Here is a 16,785-nt window from a genome sequence, read left to right as displayed (position 1 = left end):
TTTTTCTATTATTTAACAAATTTTGTAATTGAGATTTTTCTGATGAGCCACCAATTTAGACGTTTTTAGCAAAACATATGTCTATTTTCTTTCAATATGAGCACAGCTGGCGTTTCTCTTTGGCACTTGCTTTTCCGTCATATATCGAGCTAATATAGTTGATCCTGCTCTTACATTTACAAACCTCATACGAAAATATAAAGCGAAAATCATTTTTGATTTTGAAGTCGGTGGAGATAAAGGTGTACAAAGTGTTGAGTGAAGATATAGAAAAGAAAATTTTCATTTGCAAATAATTAAATCAATTTGAACAGTGAAATCATAAAACAAATAGTATTTGATTTGTGAAACAAAGAGTTGGTGAAAATGTCTGAAAAGAAACGTTCAAGGCGCCGTAAGGATGTAAGTGACTAAATAACAAAATGCAGAAATTTTGCATTAAAGATGTTGAAAAGCATCCTACATTGAGTTTATATCGTTTTTTTTTCATATATTCTGTCGAATCAAATTTTTGTACCTGTGTATATGAAAAATGAATAGTGGAAAAGTTATTGCGCACATAAAATTGTCATGCTGGCGTGTATATTGCTGTTGAATAAGCGAGCAGATTGCCATCGTTATGGACATAGAACAAATATATGGAATGTGTTGGTTATTAGCCACAATACGTAATTCTTGAAATTATTCTTTCAAAATGTTGTATGGAGAATGAAATTTTGAATATTTAAATTTTTGTTCTACTCTACCTGCTGCGTTGTTGCATTAGCGGCTCTAATTATTGTTTTTGTTGCTGGAAAAATACCTATGCCAGTATGGGCAGAAATGATGCTAGTTGGCACAAGTGAGACAGATTGCGGATGATTGTTTTTGTTTTTCAAGACGTTTGGTATTGCTTAACATATATGGCATATATATATGCGCGTAGATGTGTAAATGTCAGTCCAAATAACAAAAAATGTGTTGAGGAACAGTACTCGCTTTTTCGCTCACACATCTATTTTATTTATTTGACCCCACATTATTTTTGCTCTCATTTGTCAAAGTTTTTTTGTTTTTTGTTTTTGTTTTTTTTTTTTTACAATAATTTGTTGTTTATTTACCTTATCCATAAATGGATTATAATTTACTGATTTAATTGGTATTTCCCTGAATAAAATTAAGATTTCAATACACTCATTGAAGGATAAGATTACAATTATCAGTGTTTGTTGCCGTGAACTTTTAAAATATTTTGCAGTCAATATTCAAAGTGAACATTTCTGATAGACTGTGATTACCCATTTCATTGATAAGCCGCCAAAGTATTTTATATTTATACTACTGAATTAACGCACTTGAAGTGTTCATAAATAAATTAAACAAAATTTACTTCATTTATAGTAGGTACATTTTCTTTTACAATGGCTATTACAAGAAGACACCCACGCAAAGTTTAATTACATCCATTGTATATATGTAGGACTGTCCAGAATTAGAAGTTGGGCCATGCGGGAGATATTTAATAAAAACGTGTCGTTTTGTGGATACCTTTTAATAGTCATCTTTAAATAAGTTTGAAAACTAAAGAGCCAACGTATACAAATCGATTTAAAATCTATTGAAACAAACAGAAATTACAAACGTTTGAAAAAGTTCACGAGTTCTACTTAATATACATATGTATATATATGTAGTAATGCTTTAGGAAACGTTGGTGATAGAACGAGAAATGTTCAACACTCATATTACAATTGTCTCAATTGGAAACAGCAAACAATTAAGCAATTTTATTTCTACATACATATGTACAACAAGATAATGTCATAATTAGTAAGTGATTTACAATTGTAAATTTATGTGCATATTTATATGCAAATCTAATGGAAACTGTTGGTTTGCAGCAGTAGTATTCTTACATAATATAATAAAGAGGGATTTTATTGTCGATTAACTTATGACCTAAAATGACTTTAATACAAGAAAATAAATAGCCATTCCATGATAAAATAATTTTAATACGGAAATTGTTGCAGCAGCGGCGCTTAAACAAATCCAAAAATATTTATTCAAGTGCTATTTTGCATTTGTCTGGCTTCGATTTTACTTAACGTGAGAGTATATTTCCATAATTGCCTAACAAAATATTCGGGAACAGCTACTAAAATAAAATATGAAGCATGGCACATATATTTATGTTCGATAGTTTCGAGGCTTACAACTAGTTGGTGTTGACTGGATCTCCTACTAACTTTTCTTATACCATTATTTTGTAAGAGCAACAAATACTAACGAAGACTGCATATAGAAATTTCGAAAAGGTTAACCAATAAAGTTTTATAAGAAATTGAAAACGTGAAAATATTAATAGTTGTTAAAAAAGAGAATAAAAATAATCACACATAACACATCATAGTCCAAATGCACAGAAAACGTGCTGACTACATATGACGTAGAAAATCAGCTGAAAGAGAAAACAAAAAAAAGATGCATATGCAAATAAAAAAATTATAATAATTTAAGCACATGGAGCAAACCAGAAATTTCCAAACTAGTTTTGAGCGTGAATAAAAACGACAAAATAAAAGTGAGCAAAAAGCTATTGAAAAAGAGCGCAGCAAAGCTGTTACTCCGTCAACAGAGATATATTTTAATATATTTAAAAAATTACTGAGTGATATTGAGATTGGAGCGAATTTTAAATTTACATACTCCTTTTAGTAAAGCTCTTCTTCCCTTGTTAGCATCCCAATTTAAATGCTGTTTTGCTTATAAGACCACCAATTTGAAAGTAAATAGCTGGAATATGTTAGTCACTAGTTTTTATACTTTCTTTAAATAATTTTATATTTTCTGGTAATTTTTTTTTATATAATACTATATTATATTTTCCTAAAAGATCTGTCGTTTAGTTTCTATAACTTCTTAAACTCAAATGCTTGCTTGTTCAATGTCTACAATTGGGATTCCCATTTGCTCGCTCTCCATACAAATATATATATCGCACTCTTTGCTTTTGAGCTTAGTTTGGCGTAAGTTCACTTAACAAATATTTATTTTGCCTCTCAGCTGTTTCTGGCTATTTCAACACTTGTTGCCAGCCGTCTCCCAGAAGATTTCTTAATTCTCTTTGCTATTGTTGTTGTTGTGCACTTGTAATTTTTCTGCGTTTTTAATTCTTCTGTGGCTTTTTGTTATGATTACACATACGTTGGCGCTGTGCTGTGATTGTTGCTGTTTTTGTTAGAGGAGAAAGTTGTTCCACTGACTGACTTGCTTGTTGGCTGATTGAATGTCTGACCACTTGCTAGGTGCTCACAGCCATATTTCAATACAATTCAGTATTGTGTTGAAGTTTTGTGAGTAACGAAGCGACTATCAACGTGACTTGTCTTCCGGAGGAAAAAAATTTAAATAAAAAGATATAAGAAAAAAACAATTATAAGACGAGAAATATTAAAACCAAATTCACATTTTTTTTTTATTATAAATATGGAAGAGGAAACACATCAGCACGAAGAAGAAGAGGAGCAATATGTGGAAGATGATGGTGATGTTAGTACATTTTTAATAATATATTAATCTATAAGCAAATGTTGTGAAATACTCCGTTTCACATCCAAAACAATCAACGTTTTTTTTAGATGAAAATCTGACATCAACAACTTTTTATTGCGTCGTTGCGGAAATACAATGGCTTCTACACCCTTCGCAGATAAATATTTGAGCTACTTTAACTCGTTAAAATTTAAAAATCGATAAATTTGTACTTTCGATTGTGTTGGCCACACTTTTTACATGCTCTATTTTCCCAATTTGTTTGTCGACTTTCGAAAGTTGCTAATAAATGCTTTAAATGCAACGACGTATGTATGCAAACATTTGCTTTTATTTGGTGTGACTAGAAAACAACACGTCACCGAATCGCCACATATCCAAAAAAAGCTAAGCTGGCGCCAAAGTGGGGTATTCACAACACCATTTTAGAGATTAGCGCACCTCACAATGACGTCATATGCAGAAATTGTATACTCTATAACGATATTTATCTGATTTTATATTCTTTAGATATTTCGCAAGATCGTTTGTATTCTCACACATATTTGCGCACAGCTGTTTTTGTTTGTGGCATCAGCTGAGATCATACTATACGACTTACATACGTACAATTTACAAGAAATTTGTATTCATAGTTTTTTATCGCCGATTATCTCATATAAAAGTTGACGTGTATATTTATGCATACTAAATTAAACTATTCAAGCGAATTTCAATAATTGACTATTGTCACGGTTTGTGCAGAAATTTTGTGTAATGGATTTTATTTTATAAAAATGGAAACATTAATGTTACAAAATATGTTTATTTTTTATTTATTGTTTTTGGTTGAAGCAGTGATGTGTGATAAACTACTCTAATTTTTCTTTTTAATTTTATTTCCTTTATTATTATTTTTGTTTAATTTTATTTTATTATTTTTTTTTATATCTCCTTTTTAATTTTTATTTTTATTTTTTATTTTTATTTTTTTTTCTAATTTATATTATAATTATGATTTTAATTTTCTCCGTTTGCGGTTTCGGCACATTATTTTTTATTAAAGATTATTCGTACATATTTGATTTAGTTTGTTCCGAGTAATTTATTTCATTTTTGTTTCTTCATTTGTGTGTACTTAGTGATAACTGAATAATTGTGAAATATTAAAGAACATAATCTAAAAAGTATTCAAAAATGCGCATTCAGACTTGATCATTGAATTGCTTATGAATTTCATTATTAATCACCAGAAAATCTTTTATTTACTCCCAAACACTTACAGGAGTACACAGGCCCTGGCGAACAAGAAGTTGAGAAGCCTTCGAAGGAGGAATTCAAGGTCGCCAAATGGATGAAGGCAAACGTCAAATCAAAGAAAACGAAATTCCTCAGCCACAATGTGCAGTATTTCATATCGAATAAAGCGCTAGACGCTTTGCTAAAGTCGAAATTCGCACAAGGCGATGACGCCCTCTTCACCACACGTGAACACGCTATCGACTTTTTGGACGTCATGTTGGAGCATAAATTTTTCCATCGCGCCAAAAAAGTGCCCGTCTCGTTGGAGGAGATGCGCGGCAGTGGGGCAGCTACAGGTAGCAAAACAACGAAAAACAAAAGTGATGAAAAAGAGCCACAGCACAAGAAGAAGGAGAAGGATGAGAAGAAAGACACCGAGGCTGAAGCCGAAGCCAGCGGTGCCAATGGCATGGGTGATGGCAATATAAGTGCTGGTGCCGGCAGTGGTGGTGGCGGTGCCGTTGAGAAGAAAGAGAAGCGCAAGCGAAAAATACGCTTGGACATGCATCATGAACAGGTTTTCGTTGATGGTTCGGAGCCATACATTTGGATTTATGACCCCATACCCATACACTACTGGATTTATGGACTAATCTTATTGCTGGGCGCCATACTGATTTGTTTGTTCCCACTCTGGCCACCACTATTGCGTAAAGGTGTCTACTATTTGTCTGTGGCGGCGGCTGGATTCCTCGTACTCATATTGACTTTGACAGTAATACGACTGATTGTTTTCACACTCGTATGGCTGGTGACTTATGGTAAATTGCATTTCTGGCTACTGCCGAACTTAACCGAAGACGTTGGATTCTTTGCATCATTTTGGCCGCTCTACGAAGTGAGTAGCGCTATTAATTTTACTATGAAACACACATATAGTTAAAAAATATATATATTTTTATGTTTATAAAAAATACAGAGCAACTATGTTGCTGAGGAAGAAAAATCGAAATCCTCGGAGAAACGCAACAAATCCAAATCTAAGAAAAAAGAGAAGGACAGCGATGCAGAAGAAGACACGGCACCCGAAGCGATACCACTGGAAGCGGAGAAGATCGAAGAGGTGAAGGAACATGACGCGGATATCGAGTTACGTCGCCGCAAAGCCACTGGCGATAACACTGCGTGCGCCGAAGAGGCCGCGAGTAACAGTGCTGTAGGTGGCGTTGATAGCAGCGAAGCGACCGCTGAGTCAGACGTTAAAGGGTGAGCTGTAGCCTTTTTTGGCAGCATTTTGGGTTTGTGCGCAACAGTTTTGGTGTTGAGTGTATGCAGTTAAAGTGCGCTTTCGATATTTCATTTAATGTAATTTATTTATGTAAAAGAAGCTCTCTATATAACGACTCTCTATTTATCATTAATTTAATTATTTCGATTTTTATAGCATATATTTTTAATTAATTTAATTTTTGCATGTCTTTCAATCGTTAAATGCTGCTTTAATACATATACATTTTATTTTTGGCATATTCCATTTCAATCTAATTTTTATATTTTTTTTTTTTTTTTGATTTTCTAACCAAATACATTTATAAATTATTACTAAATATTTTATAATAATATATAATAAAATGTTAATTTATGTAATTGATTAAATATAATTGAACTAATGGCATTGGTTGTGGCGAATTAAATTTGAGGTTTATATATAATTGTATATCTTTTGCTTGGTTTAATGCTTGTATTAAATTGGTGATTAATTGATATTAAAGTTATTTTAAATAAATTAAGTAAACATGTCCGAATTTAGAGACGGAACGTCGAACTTTAACATGCTTATTTGATTTAGCGAAATCTCATAGCTTTTATTATTATATGAAATCAGCTGTATAGCGCCTTTTACTACAACCAGGGTTGCAAATTTTGATAATTAAAACTTTTTGTCAATTTTTGATTCGGGATTAAAAAAAATTCAAGTTTTTCAATTAAGTTTTCAATTTTTAATTCTGATTATTAAATTAAATTAATTTTATAATTTAATTGAAAATATTAAGAATTTTTTTATTGGTTGCTTAAATTTTTAAGTTAAAAATAATTAAAGAAATTAAATTTTAAATCCCAAACAACTTGGAACATTTTCAATTTAATTTTTTTAATTAAATTAAATAATGAAAATTTGAATTTTTATTCCAAGATGTTGAAAATTTTAATTGTGATTAAAAAATAAATTCAATTATTTAACCTGATTTTAGAAGCAAAAATTTTTAACTTAAAAATTAATTTAAGATACTGAATTTTTTTATTGGTTACGTAAATTTTTAAGTTAAAAATATTTAAATAAATTAAATTTTCGATTTTTAATACCAAAAATCTTGGAAAATTTTCACTTTACCTTTTTTTAAATTAAATTAAATAAAGGAAGTTAATTTAACTTTTAATCCAAGATGCCTGATAATTTAATTATTTAATTATAAAAATTAAAAATATTATTTTTATATCCAAACATCTTGTTGAAGCTTGAGAAAACATTTTTAATTTAAAAATTGGAGTAATTAATAAAAAATATGTATTTCAAATTACAAGCAGGTATAAAAGAGGAAAAAAAAATTGCAAATTTGTAACAGAAAAGCTGTAATTAAAATTAACTAAATATAATAAGACAAAAAGACTTGTTGATATTTATTAAAAGCTTTCCTTTTCACAAGATAATCAAAATGGTAAACGCGAAAAATTGCAAATTCAAAAAAAAAATATATATTTTCTTTATGTTTAATTATAGACTTGGAATTAATTTTTTTTTTAATTTTGATATTTGGTTTTATTTTTTTTTTTTTTCAAAATTATTGTGTTACAGTTATTTTTACACTTACGTATTTATGTAGGTTTAAAACATTATTTTTAAATTTTTTATTAAACAATTTTGGATACAATTTTAATCTGTATTTGGGTTTATAAAATTTTCAGCCTTAAAAGATAAAAATAATTTAATTTCAATTTAAATTCAATTATAATTTTTAAGTATTATTTGCAATCCTGTTCACAACAAAGTGCCTACAACGCCAACAGACTTCTTAGCAGACCTAATAATAACCGCCAGACAGTTAGACTTATTAATAATTGAAAAAACTAATATGTAATGTTTTAAAATTAGTAAAATTATATTTATTTCCCACCTTTACTTTACATATTTATTGCTTTAATAAGTTCCGTAATAAAAAGTCACATGCTTTGTTCCAGAAAAAATCGTTTTAATTGGCTCATAAGCGCGTCCAATTTCATTTATGCGAAAAACTTACACATATGCGCTAGCAGTATATGAAATATATTTTTATTTTGTGAATTTGGCATTTCTCAAAGCCATTTCTGTTGCTTAAAAGTACAACCATTGGTTTTTATAAATATTTACAATCATTTAAATCATCATCATTTTTGAGGTTAGAGTATCAGCAAAGTTTAAACTCAAATGTTGCTTGGGTTTCGTTAACATTTAGCTGTGTAAAATCGTATACATTAAAAAATTCATACTAATTTCACGCTTCAGTAACAATTCTGTCTACATTTTGCATGGTGTTTTAAGAATAAGTTCGAAAATTTATTGATTCAGTTGTTTCAGTCCGCAGCACTGCATTGCACGTACTCGTTAACACACAATAACAGCTCAAAATATCGCTAGCGATTATTAATTGTCTATTTAACCAACGTGCTACTGCATTTTTATTTTCCTTTTTATTTTCATTATAATAACACACATTTTAAAATTCAAATACGACCATTAAATATTTATTGTCTACTAATGTACTACTCTATATTGTTTCCACCCATACGTTTATTTATTATTTAATATTTTTCCGCTCAACGCTTTTTAAATACGTCATTAACATTAAAATTTCATAACGCTGCCGCCAGAACCCAATTTACTGCTTTTTGAAAGACATAAATAAATATAAATACATATGTATGTACTCATGCATAGTCGCACAAATATATACAGCAAATAACAGTAAGGCATTGTCTTTATATTCCAGCTCGCACACTCCATCTGAATCAGATTCGGAAATCTCCGCCAAGGATCAGTTCGAGATCATCAGTTCGAGCGAAGTGCATAATGTTAATTAATGAAAATAATATATACATACAAATTTAATGCAATTTACATTTTTACAAATAGACAAAAAATATACACTATTAAGCTGATTAAAAAATATACATACATATATTAATTGAATTATTTTTCGTTTTGTGACAAATGCAGGCACTGAAATAGCAAAAATATATGAAAATATGAGATTTTATTAAGAATTATATTTATAAAAAAAAAGAAATAAGTAATATGCATACACATGTGAAATCTCCGACGCAAAATAGCATTAATATCTAGCATATATAAAAAAATAGGTGAATTCAAAATGCAGCTAAAACGCAATAGAAGTATTGTGCGAGAAAAAATAAATTTAAATGCCATTTGACTTTAAAACGCTAAACGAGACCGTGAATGCAATAATATTTTTGAGTTGAGCTGCGGCTTAAAATATGCTAAAAATTATACTGAATTTTTTTTGAAAATATGAAATAAAAGTTTTTTAAAAAATATATTTTTAAATCCTTTGATTAAAATAAAAATAATTTTTTTGATTATTTTATATTGTTTTTATATTTTATATTACATATTATATTTAAAAAAATATTTTGCCAAAAATGAAAAAAAAAATAAAAAATTATTTTTATAAATATATGGAAATATAATATAAAAAATATTTTAAGAAATTTAAATTTTAAATATAAAAATAAAATAAAAAGTATTTCAAAAATTAATTCTAAATTTTAAATATTAAACATAAACCTTTTAAATATTTTTTATTTGTTTATAAAGTTTATTATTTTTTTAATATCTTTTTAAATTTATTTTTTATGTTAAAATTAATTTTTTAAATATTTTGTTATATTATTTTTATATTTAAAAAAATAATATTTTAGTATTTTTTTAATTTTTGGCAAAATATTTTTTTAAATATAATATTTAATATAAAATATAAAAATTATCTAAAAAAAAATTTCTAGAAATTTGTTTTTAATTTGGTGGAAAATATATTTTTAGGTTATCCCTTTTACCATTCGTTAAAAATAAAAAAAAAATAAATAAATTAAAGACTGTTTGATATATACATTTTTTTTAAATAATTTTTTAAAACATTCTTTTCTAAAACAGCATTCCATTCAAAAATTATATCTTTTCTGAAAAAAGTTTTATATATTTTTTCTTAAAAACAATTTTGTTTTGAAAAATATATATTTTATGCCAAATAAAAAACTAATTATTTTTTTCCGAAATATTTTTTTTTTATTTTTTTAGCAAATATTTTTTTTTTTATTTTTTTGGCAAATATTTTTTTTTTATTTTTTTAGCAAATATTTTTTTTTTTATTTTTTTGGCAAATATTTTTTTGAAAAATATAAGTACATATATTTGAGAACGTTAAAAAATATTATTTTTCAAATTTTTTTAGAATAAAACTTTAAATTTATTAATTTTTTTCCATATAATTTTTGGTTTTAATATAAATGATTTTGCAAAAAATCTTTTTTTTCTTTAATTTAAATACATACATACATATGCATATTTGAGAATAAGGATTTTCAAAAATTATTTTGTCTACTTATTTTACTTTTGCAAAACATCTGTTTCTTAATAACTTTTTTTTGAAAAATATTTTTTGACGAAATAAAACGCTTCAATAATTATTATCTGAAAAATATTTTTTGTTATTTCCGGAAGAACTTAACTTTCATTTGAAAAAAAAAAAAAATTTTTTTGATTAATAAATTTTTTGCGCAAAATTTTTTTATTTTAGAAAATCAATTTTTTTGAAAAAAAATTTTTTTTTTAAATATATTTTTTAAATATTTTTTTTTGCAAAATGATATTTTTAAGCAAAATAAAGCACTTTAGCATTTTTCCCAAAAAAATTTTACACACATTGCAACACTTGAAAAATTTATTGCATTTGAAAAACAAAAATTCATTTAAAATGCATTCAACAAAAGCAATTTCATTTGAAAACCTAATGCTGCTAAAAATTTTACAAAAATATAAATGTAAAATAAAAAAAAATATTAAATTAAGCAATTGAGCGTAGTTTGAAGCAAATACACTAATGATGCGCTGCAAACAGGCAGTTTAAATTTTATAAAAAAATAAAAAATATTTAAACAAAAAAAAAAATAAATTATTTTAAACAAAAAAAAATAATATTAATAAAAATCAGCAGCTAATAGAGAGTTTGCTAATAAACTTTAGTAGTGGCGAGTTCCAATAGGTTAAAAATTATAATTAAAATTTTGCTTTTTTATAATTGTGCAAGATTTCTACTTTGAAATTATTTTTTTGCGATTTATTGATATTCCAATTATTTACTTTTAAATTTTTACAAAAAATGCAATTTATTATACATTATATTATAATAAAATTTAAGTACAGGCGATTGATATTTGAAACGATTTTTGCTTCTTTAGGGTGATCACATTTTTATTAGTTCACTTGAGCAGCTTTCAAGCATAACAATTAATATTTTAATAAAAATGCAGAATCGAAAAATATATGTATACAAGCATCTATATATAAACTAAAATACCTATATATGTATACAAAAGAATATATAACTAAATATATACATATATACATAGCATATGTTATAATACAACCTAATTAAAAGTAGTGTAAAGCATTGAATTATTTTAATTTACATAGCAAAAATACAAAAACAACAGAAATAGTATAGCGCTAATAAAGAAGATAAATCTATTTCTATTAACTATTTTCAAAGCAACAACAAAGTGGAATAACGAAATCAATAGCTGTTTGATTAAGAAGAAGCATTGCTGAGCAGAATATTATGATTCGTAATAAAGAAAATTACATTATTGTATAAAAATGTACACAAAATTTTTTTAATTGACCAACTTTGAAGATAGAGGTTAGGTCTAAAATCCGCAGTGAAACAACAAAACATATGCCGTTATGCTTTGCACTTGTTTTTGATTTCGGACCAGTTTATATCTCAATTTCGTAGTGAAAAGTGTAGATTCATCTTGGACATCTTTCAGCGAGTGGGCGGAAAATTTCCTCCGCATTATCAGTGCTCTCGTCACAGCAACGGTATGTGTCACTTGCAGGTCACTAAAAACCTCTCTCAGGAACCGTCGCCCACCCTGGAATGGATTAGCGAAGTTTTCGTCGTCGTCATCCAACGGCAGGCCCAAGAAAGATGCTGTTTCGACGGGGTCGGGCCAAAGGGAGAAGTGTGAGATGAGTGGGGTTGGCAGGGGGCATGCAAACAGATGGACAGTGTTATGCGGAGACATATATTGGATATGTCGGGGTCTATGCTGGATAAGTAGAAGTTACAGTATTCAGAACGAAGCTGCCCAGGGCTTCAGAGAACAGTCGGTTTTATGCACCGGAATTGAGCCGGATTTTATTCGGCCAAAGGCTGTTATTTCGGAGATATAATCCCCTTTTAGATCGGTAAGTGGATCGGGCCAACTAGGTCTTCTACGGCGGAGCGTTCCCGTTGCCATCGCACACATTTAAGGGAGGGGTTAGGGTTTCAAGGTAAATAAAATTTGCGAATTTATTTCGTAAATATGGATGGAGAAATTTTATTCGGACCTATTGTACATTATTAAGCACGCAAAAAATATGGTAATATGATAATAGGGAGAAAATGTGTTCAGTGTCGTATTCTATCGTATAGTTGTGTAGGCATGACGGCTTTTTGACTTTTCTCATTCTGTGGTGGTACTTTTCGAAGTATCCGTGACCGGATAATAGCTGAGTTCTGCAAAGGTCGATTTCTCGGAATTTACGGCTTGTCCCTAAGTGTAGGTCCTTTATCTCTTATTCTCTCATTTTCTTTGCTATTTTAGCTCCCACAGCTTTCGTATGCCAGAAGGTCATTGGGGCATTAAGGCTTAAAACTAATATTGCGTCGCCTGACACTGTTTGGTAGGCTGATGCAACTCTGAGGGCTGCGGTGCGGTTCACTCACTATCTTTCGTCGGGTTTTTCTTTTTAAGCACATCTGCCCAGATCTCAGATAATGTTTCGTGGACATTAGAACCTTTCTCTTTCCTTGACTGGGTAGCTCCGAACCACAGCTTTGAAGTAGTCGGGGTTTTTAAAGCTTTTTTCGAAAGTATCGCTCATATCCACTCACCTAGCGCTTTTGAAAGCGTTTCGAACATTTCAAGTCACCAAAAATGACGTATTTTATAGCTTCTAGAGTCGACCTGCCGGATCTCCTTTCCTCCAGAAGTCTAAGGCTAGAAGTCGTAAGCTGCTTGAGCCATATGTAAAAGTTCTACAAACGATTCCATCCCGTAACTGTTATTTATTATTGAAACTAATTATTCAAAATCCAAATCTGAACATATGTGCTTTTAAAAACAATCTTTAGAGAAGTAAATACACAATTTTGCACCAAAACGAAGTAAAGTAATTTTGTGTGCCCGCTAAAATCGTTAGGTAGTTAGTTTAATCTTATTAATTTAGCTCGTTTACTTAGTAATCCAACGAGAACACCATGAACAGTTATTATTTTCAGCACAATCTACAATTCATCCTTGAAATACTGCTCCACATTCTGCCGATCCAAAAAGCGGTTGAGAAGTCCAATAATTTTATGTGGAAATATGAACGTAATAATCATAAAGATGCCAGCAAACTGAAAGGATTTTAGCTATAAATATTACAAAAATATTTTGAAAAAGTATTTAAATATCTGGCGAAGCTCTTAAATATTCAGATTTTAATTTTGTATAAAATCCAAAATATAAACGAGAAATATGGAGAACAGGTGTATTCTAGCTTCGGCGCAGTTGAAGTTAACATTTTTTTTTGCTTATTTTTAAATGACTAAAAAAAATTTAAAAATCTCACTATTTTTAACTTACCACAATCAGCGCCTTTGCCAACCAATGGATGCACCAGAAGATTATGCTGCTCGATGTAGCGAGAAATGCCATTACAGGGTTCTTAAATAAATTCTCTGCCTCCGCTCTTTTTAGCAGATCATTGCAGTGCTCCTTCTCGCTGTACTCATCTACACTCTCATTCTCGAATTCCACCGATTTGTTGCATTTTCGTCGCCTACTCATAATTTCTGCTTCACTAAATGACTGTATTGTTTCGATACAGTTGAATTTCAATTACAGTTCGTAGTGACTAATTGAGTGGCTAAAAATAAAAGTTGAGTTTTAAATTGAAATGTAAAAATAACCATCATAAAGGTAGGTGTTATTTACGAGTAAATTTAATGCGAAACCGGCAAGTAGTTGATTTTGAGTGCCGCTGAATAATTAATTAAGGGCCAATAATGTGGTTGAAAGCTTTGTGAAATTTTTTCCTTTAAGTGGTGAAAAGGTATTGTTACGAATTTACTCTTGCTAGTTTACTTTGTTAGGTTCGTATCTCTGGATTGACAAATAAAATCAACACTGTTTAATTTAATTCAACAACTCTTTATTTCACAACTCGTCTACACTATAGCAGTTTACTCTTAGCACTGATTGATTACGTTGGCGCTGCCACGGCTTATATAGCCACGCACTTCTCGCTGATGCCGACGTGTCCTTCTAGAATATCGCGTCTGGAAATTACCAGAACATACGGCTATACGGCGCCAGACGCAAGCAGACAGTCGCGGCGCCAGACTCAGCAATTGTTTAACTAGACGAGCAGACAGTGTGGCGCCAGATGTCTACAACAAGACAAATGCTATTCCATATACCTACAGCTATTGTTCATAATCAGGGATGCATATAGTAATACAAATACAACTTAATACTACTTTTTGTAACACTGCCCTCCACTAAAGCCTAATCGTCCCGATTAGGCACAAATCCTCTTGAACCAAATGGGGCAAGCCTCTCCAAATGTACTACTTTCATTTTACATCGTGCTTTCCCATTTCTTTGTATGCGGTATACCACGTCATTAAGTCGTTTCATCACCATATAGGGTCCTTCCCAGGCTGTCTGCAATTTCGGGGACAAGCCTTTCTTTCGAAGTGGATTGTACAACAGGACCAGATCACCTTCTTCAAAACCTTTTGAATTTGCCGCTTGATCGAACCGGTCCTTCATCTTATTGCTCATCAGATGCGTATGCTGTCTTACCATTAGATGCAATTCATTCATTTCTTCCTTTAAGGCAGAACAATAATCTCCATCATTTCTTACAGCTGTAGGATTCGTTCCAAACTTAAGATCAGCAGGGAGTCGCAGATCAGATCCGAAAATAATCTTTGCTGGCGTGTAACCAGTTGTCTCGTGCTTCGCTGAACGATACGCCAGCAGGAACATCTGGATGCACTTGTCCCAATTCCGTTGATCTTTATCAACGATTTTCCGCAGATGTTCTTCGAGCGTTCGGTTGAATCTCTCTACCATCCCATCTGATTGTGGGTGTAACGCTGTTGTCCGTGTCTTGTGGATGCCCAATAATGTACAGACTTCTTGGAAAATGGAAGATTCGAAATTCCTGCCTTGATCTGAGTGTAATTCGACGGGCACTCCGAACCTTGTTATCCAATTTTCTACAAACGCTTCGGCTACTGTCTTCGCTTCCTGGTTTGGTAAGGCATATACTTCTGGCCATTTACTGAAATAGTCCATGACAACCAGTAGATATTTGTTTCCGGCCGTACTGGTTGGGAACGGACCTGCAATATCCATTGCGACTCGTTCAAATGGTGATCCCACGTTGTACTGTTGTAGCCTACCGCGACTTTTGGCTTTAGGACCTTTAGCTGCCATGCACTCTACGCAATTACTTATCCATTCTGCTATGGAATCTCGACAACCGATCCAGTAGAACCGTTGTTTAATCTTCTCTATAGTTTTTGTTATTCCAAGGTGCCCTCCACTAGGTCCATTGTGATATTCTTTCAATACTTTTGGGATCATGGACTTCGGTACTATGATCAGCAGACGAGAATGTTTGCCATCTTCGCTTTCCCAGGTACGATGAAGGTATCCATTAACGAGGTTTATGCTGTTCCATTGGGCCCAATATGCTTTTGCAGTTGGACTCTCGCTACTTATTTGTTCCTTTGGTGGTCGTACCCCATTTTCTTTGGCCATTACCAGCTTTGCAAGATCAGTTTCCTCCAGCTGATTGATTCTGATGCGGTGAGGAGTCCAATCATCTTCAGGTTCTATATTCAGTAATCGCACGTCGATTATACCTTCTTTTCCTTCTGATTTGGAGCAATGTTTACATTCCAGTGGACAAGGGCGACGTGATAATGCATCCGCATTTTTGTGGTGAATCCCCTTTCGATGTTCCGTTTCGAAGTCGTAATTCTGTAATCTTTCGATCCATCGTGCAATTTGGCCTTCCGGATTCTTAAACTGTAATAACCATTTTAATGCTGCATGATCAGTCCTCAGCAAGAATCGTTGTCCATACAAATACTTGTGGAAATGTTTTACACATTCCACCACAGCTAGTAGTTCTTTTCGCGTCACACAGTAGTTTTTCTCTGGTTTCCCGAGCACTCTGCTGTAATACCCAATTACTCTTTCTTGTCCGTCGATGAGCTGAGACAGGACACCTCCAATTCCATAAGCGCTCGCATCTGTATCCAGGATGAATTTCTTTCCAGGTATTGGATAAGCTAACATCGGCGCCGTACAAAGTAGTTCCTTAAGCTGCTCAAACGCTTTTTCTTGTTCCAACTGCCATACAAACGGGCGATTCTTCTTTGTTAAATCATGTAAACTTCTAGCCACGTTCGCAAATCCAGGTACAAAACGGCGGTAATACGTGCATAAGCCGAGGAAGCTGCGGAGTTCATGTATGTTGGTGGGTTGAGGCCAATCTTTAACTGCTTTTATTTTTCCCTCCTCGGTGTGAATCCCCTCAGTTGACACTTTATGTCCGAGATATGTGACCTGCTTCTTCCATAATGAACACTTTTTGGGATTCAAGCGTAATCCGGCTGCTGCTATTCGCTGAAAGACTTCCTCTAG

The 16,785-nt window shown here is 31.2% G+C and overlaps 2 protein-coding genes across 3 annotated transcripts; one reads left to right on the top strand and one right to left on the bottom strand.

Moving 5' to 3' along the window:
* The first annotated feature begins 210 nt into the window (after nucleotides 1–210).
* LOC105225317 (translocation protein SEC62) lies at nucleotides 211–8,980 on the top strand. 2 transcript variants are annotated; one of them, XM_011203716.4, is made up of 4 exons: nucleotides 211–402; nucleotides 4,799–5,653; nucleotides 5,735–6,021; nucleotides 8,781–8,980. In XM_011203716.4, exons 1-4 carry the CDS (start codon nucleotides 367–369, stop codon nucleotides 8,869–8,871), a joined length of 1,269 nt encoding a protein of 422 aa, XP_011202018.1. In that variant the 5' UTR covers nucleotides 211–366; the 3' UTR covers nucleotides 8,872–8,980. The 2 variants fall into 2 exon arrangements, with proteins under 2 accessions (XP_011202018.1, XP_011202017.2); XM_011203715.4 differs by lacking the exon at nucleotides 211–402 and adding an exon at nucleotides 3,318–3,531.
* Nucleotides 8,981–13,163: 4,183 nt separating this feature from the next.
* LOC115066088 (uncharacterized) lies at nucleotides 13,164–14,012 on the bottom strand. Its single transcript, XM_029549797.2, has 2 exons — nucleotides 13,705–14,012; nucleotides 13,164–13,475 (listed from the first exon to the last, which is right to left on the bottom strand). The coding sequence occupies exons 1-2, from the start codon at nucleotides 13,906–13,908 to the stop codon at nucleotides 13,362–13,364; spliced, it is 318 nt and encodes a 105-aa protein (XP_029405657.2). The 5' UTR covers nucleotides 13,909–14,012; the 3' UTR covers nucleotides 13,164–13,361.
* Between the last annotated feature and the right edge of the window lie 2,773 nt (nucleotides 14,013–16,785).

The sequence above is a fragment of the Bactrocera dorsalis genome, chromosome 1 (assembly GCF_023373825.1).
Source record: "Bactrocera dorsalis isolate Fly_Bdor chromosome 1, ASM2337382v1, whole genome shotgun sequence".
Classification (NCBI taxonomy): domain Eukaryota; kingdom Metazoa; phylum Arthropoda; class Insecta; order Diptera; family Tephritidae; genus Bactrocera; species Bactrocera dorsalis.
The sequence above is the reverse complement of the archived record's forward strand: the minus strand, read 5'-3'. Positions and strand labels throughout refer to the sequence as shown.

What these genes read in the sequence shown, in the direction of transcription:
- LOC105225317 (XM_011203715.4), top strand. Translation starts at nt 3,469, where the DNA reads ATGGAAGAGGAAACACATCAGCACGAAGAAGAAGAGGAGCAATATGTG. An exon ending in ATGTGGAAGATGATGGTGAT is followed by an intron (nt 3,532 to 4,798) that starts GTTAGTACATTT and finishes AAACACTTACAG; the next exon opens with GAGTACACAGGCCCTGGCGA. An exon ending in CATTTTGGCCGCTCTACGAA is followed by an intron (nt 5,654 to 5,734) that starts GTGAGTAGCGCT and finishes TAAAAAATACAG; the next exon opens with AGCAACTATGTTGCTGAGGA.
- LOC115066088 (XM_029549797.2), bottom strand. Translation starts at nt 13,908, where the DNA reads ATGAGTAGGCGACGAAAATGCAACAAATCGGTGGAATTCGAGAATGAG. An exon ending in TGGCAAAGGCGCTGATTGTG is followed by an intron (nt 13,476 to 13,704) that starts GTAAGTTAAAAA and finishes AAATCCTTTCAG; the next exon opens with TTTGCTGGCATCTTTATGAT.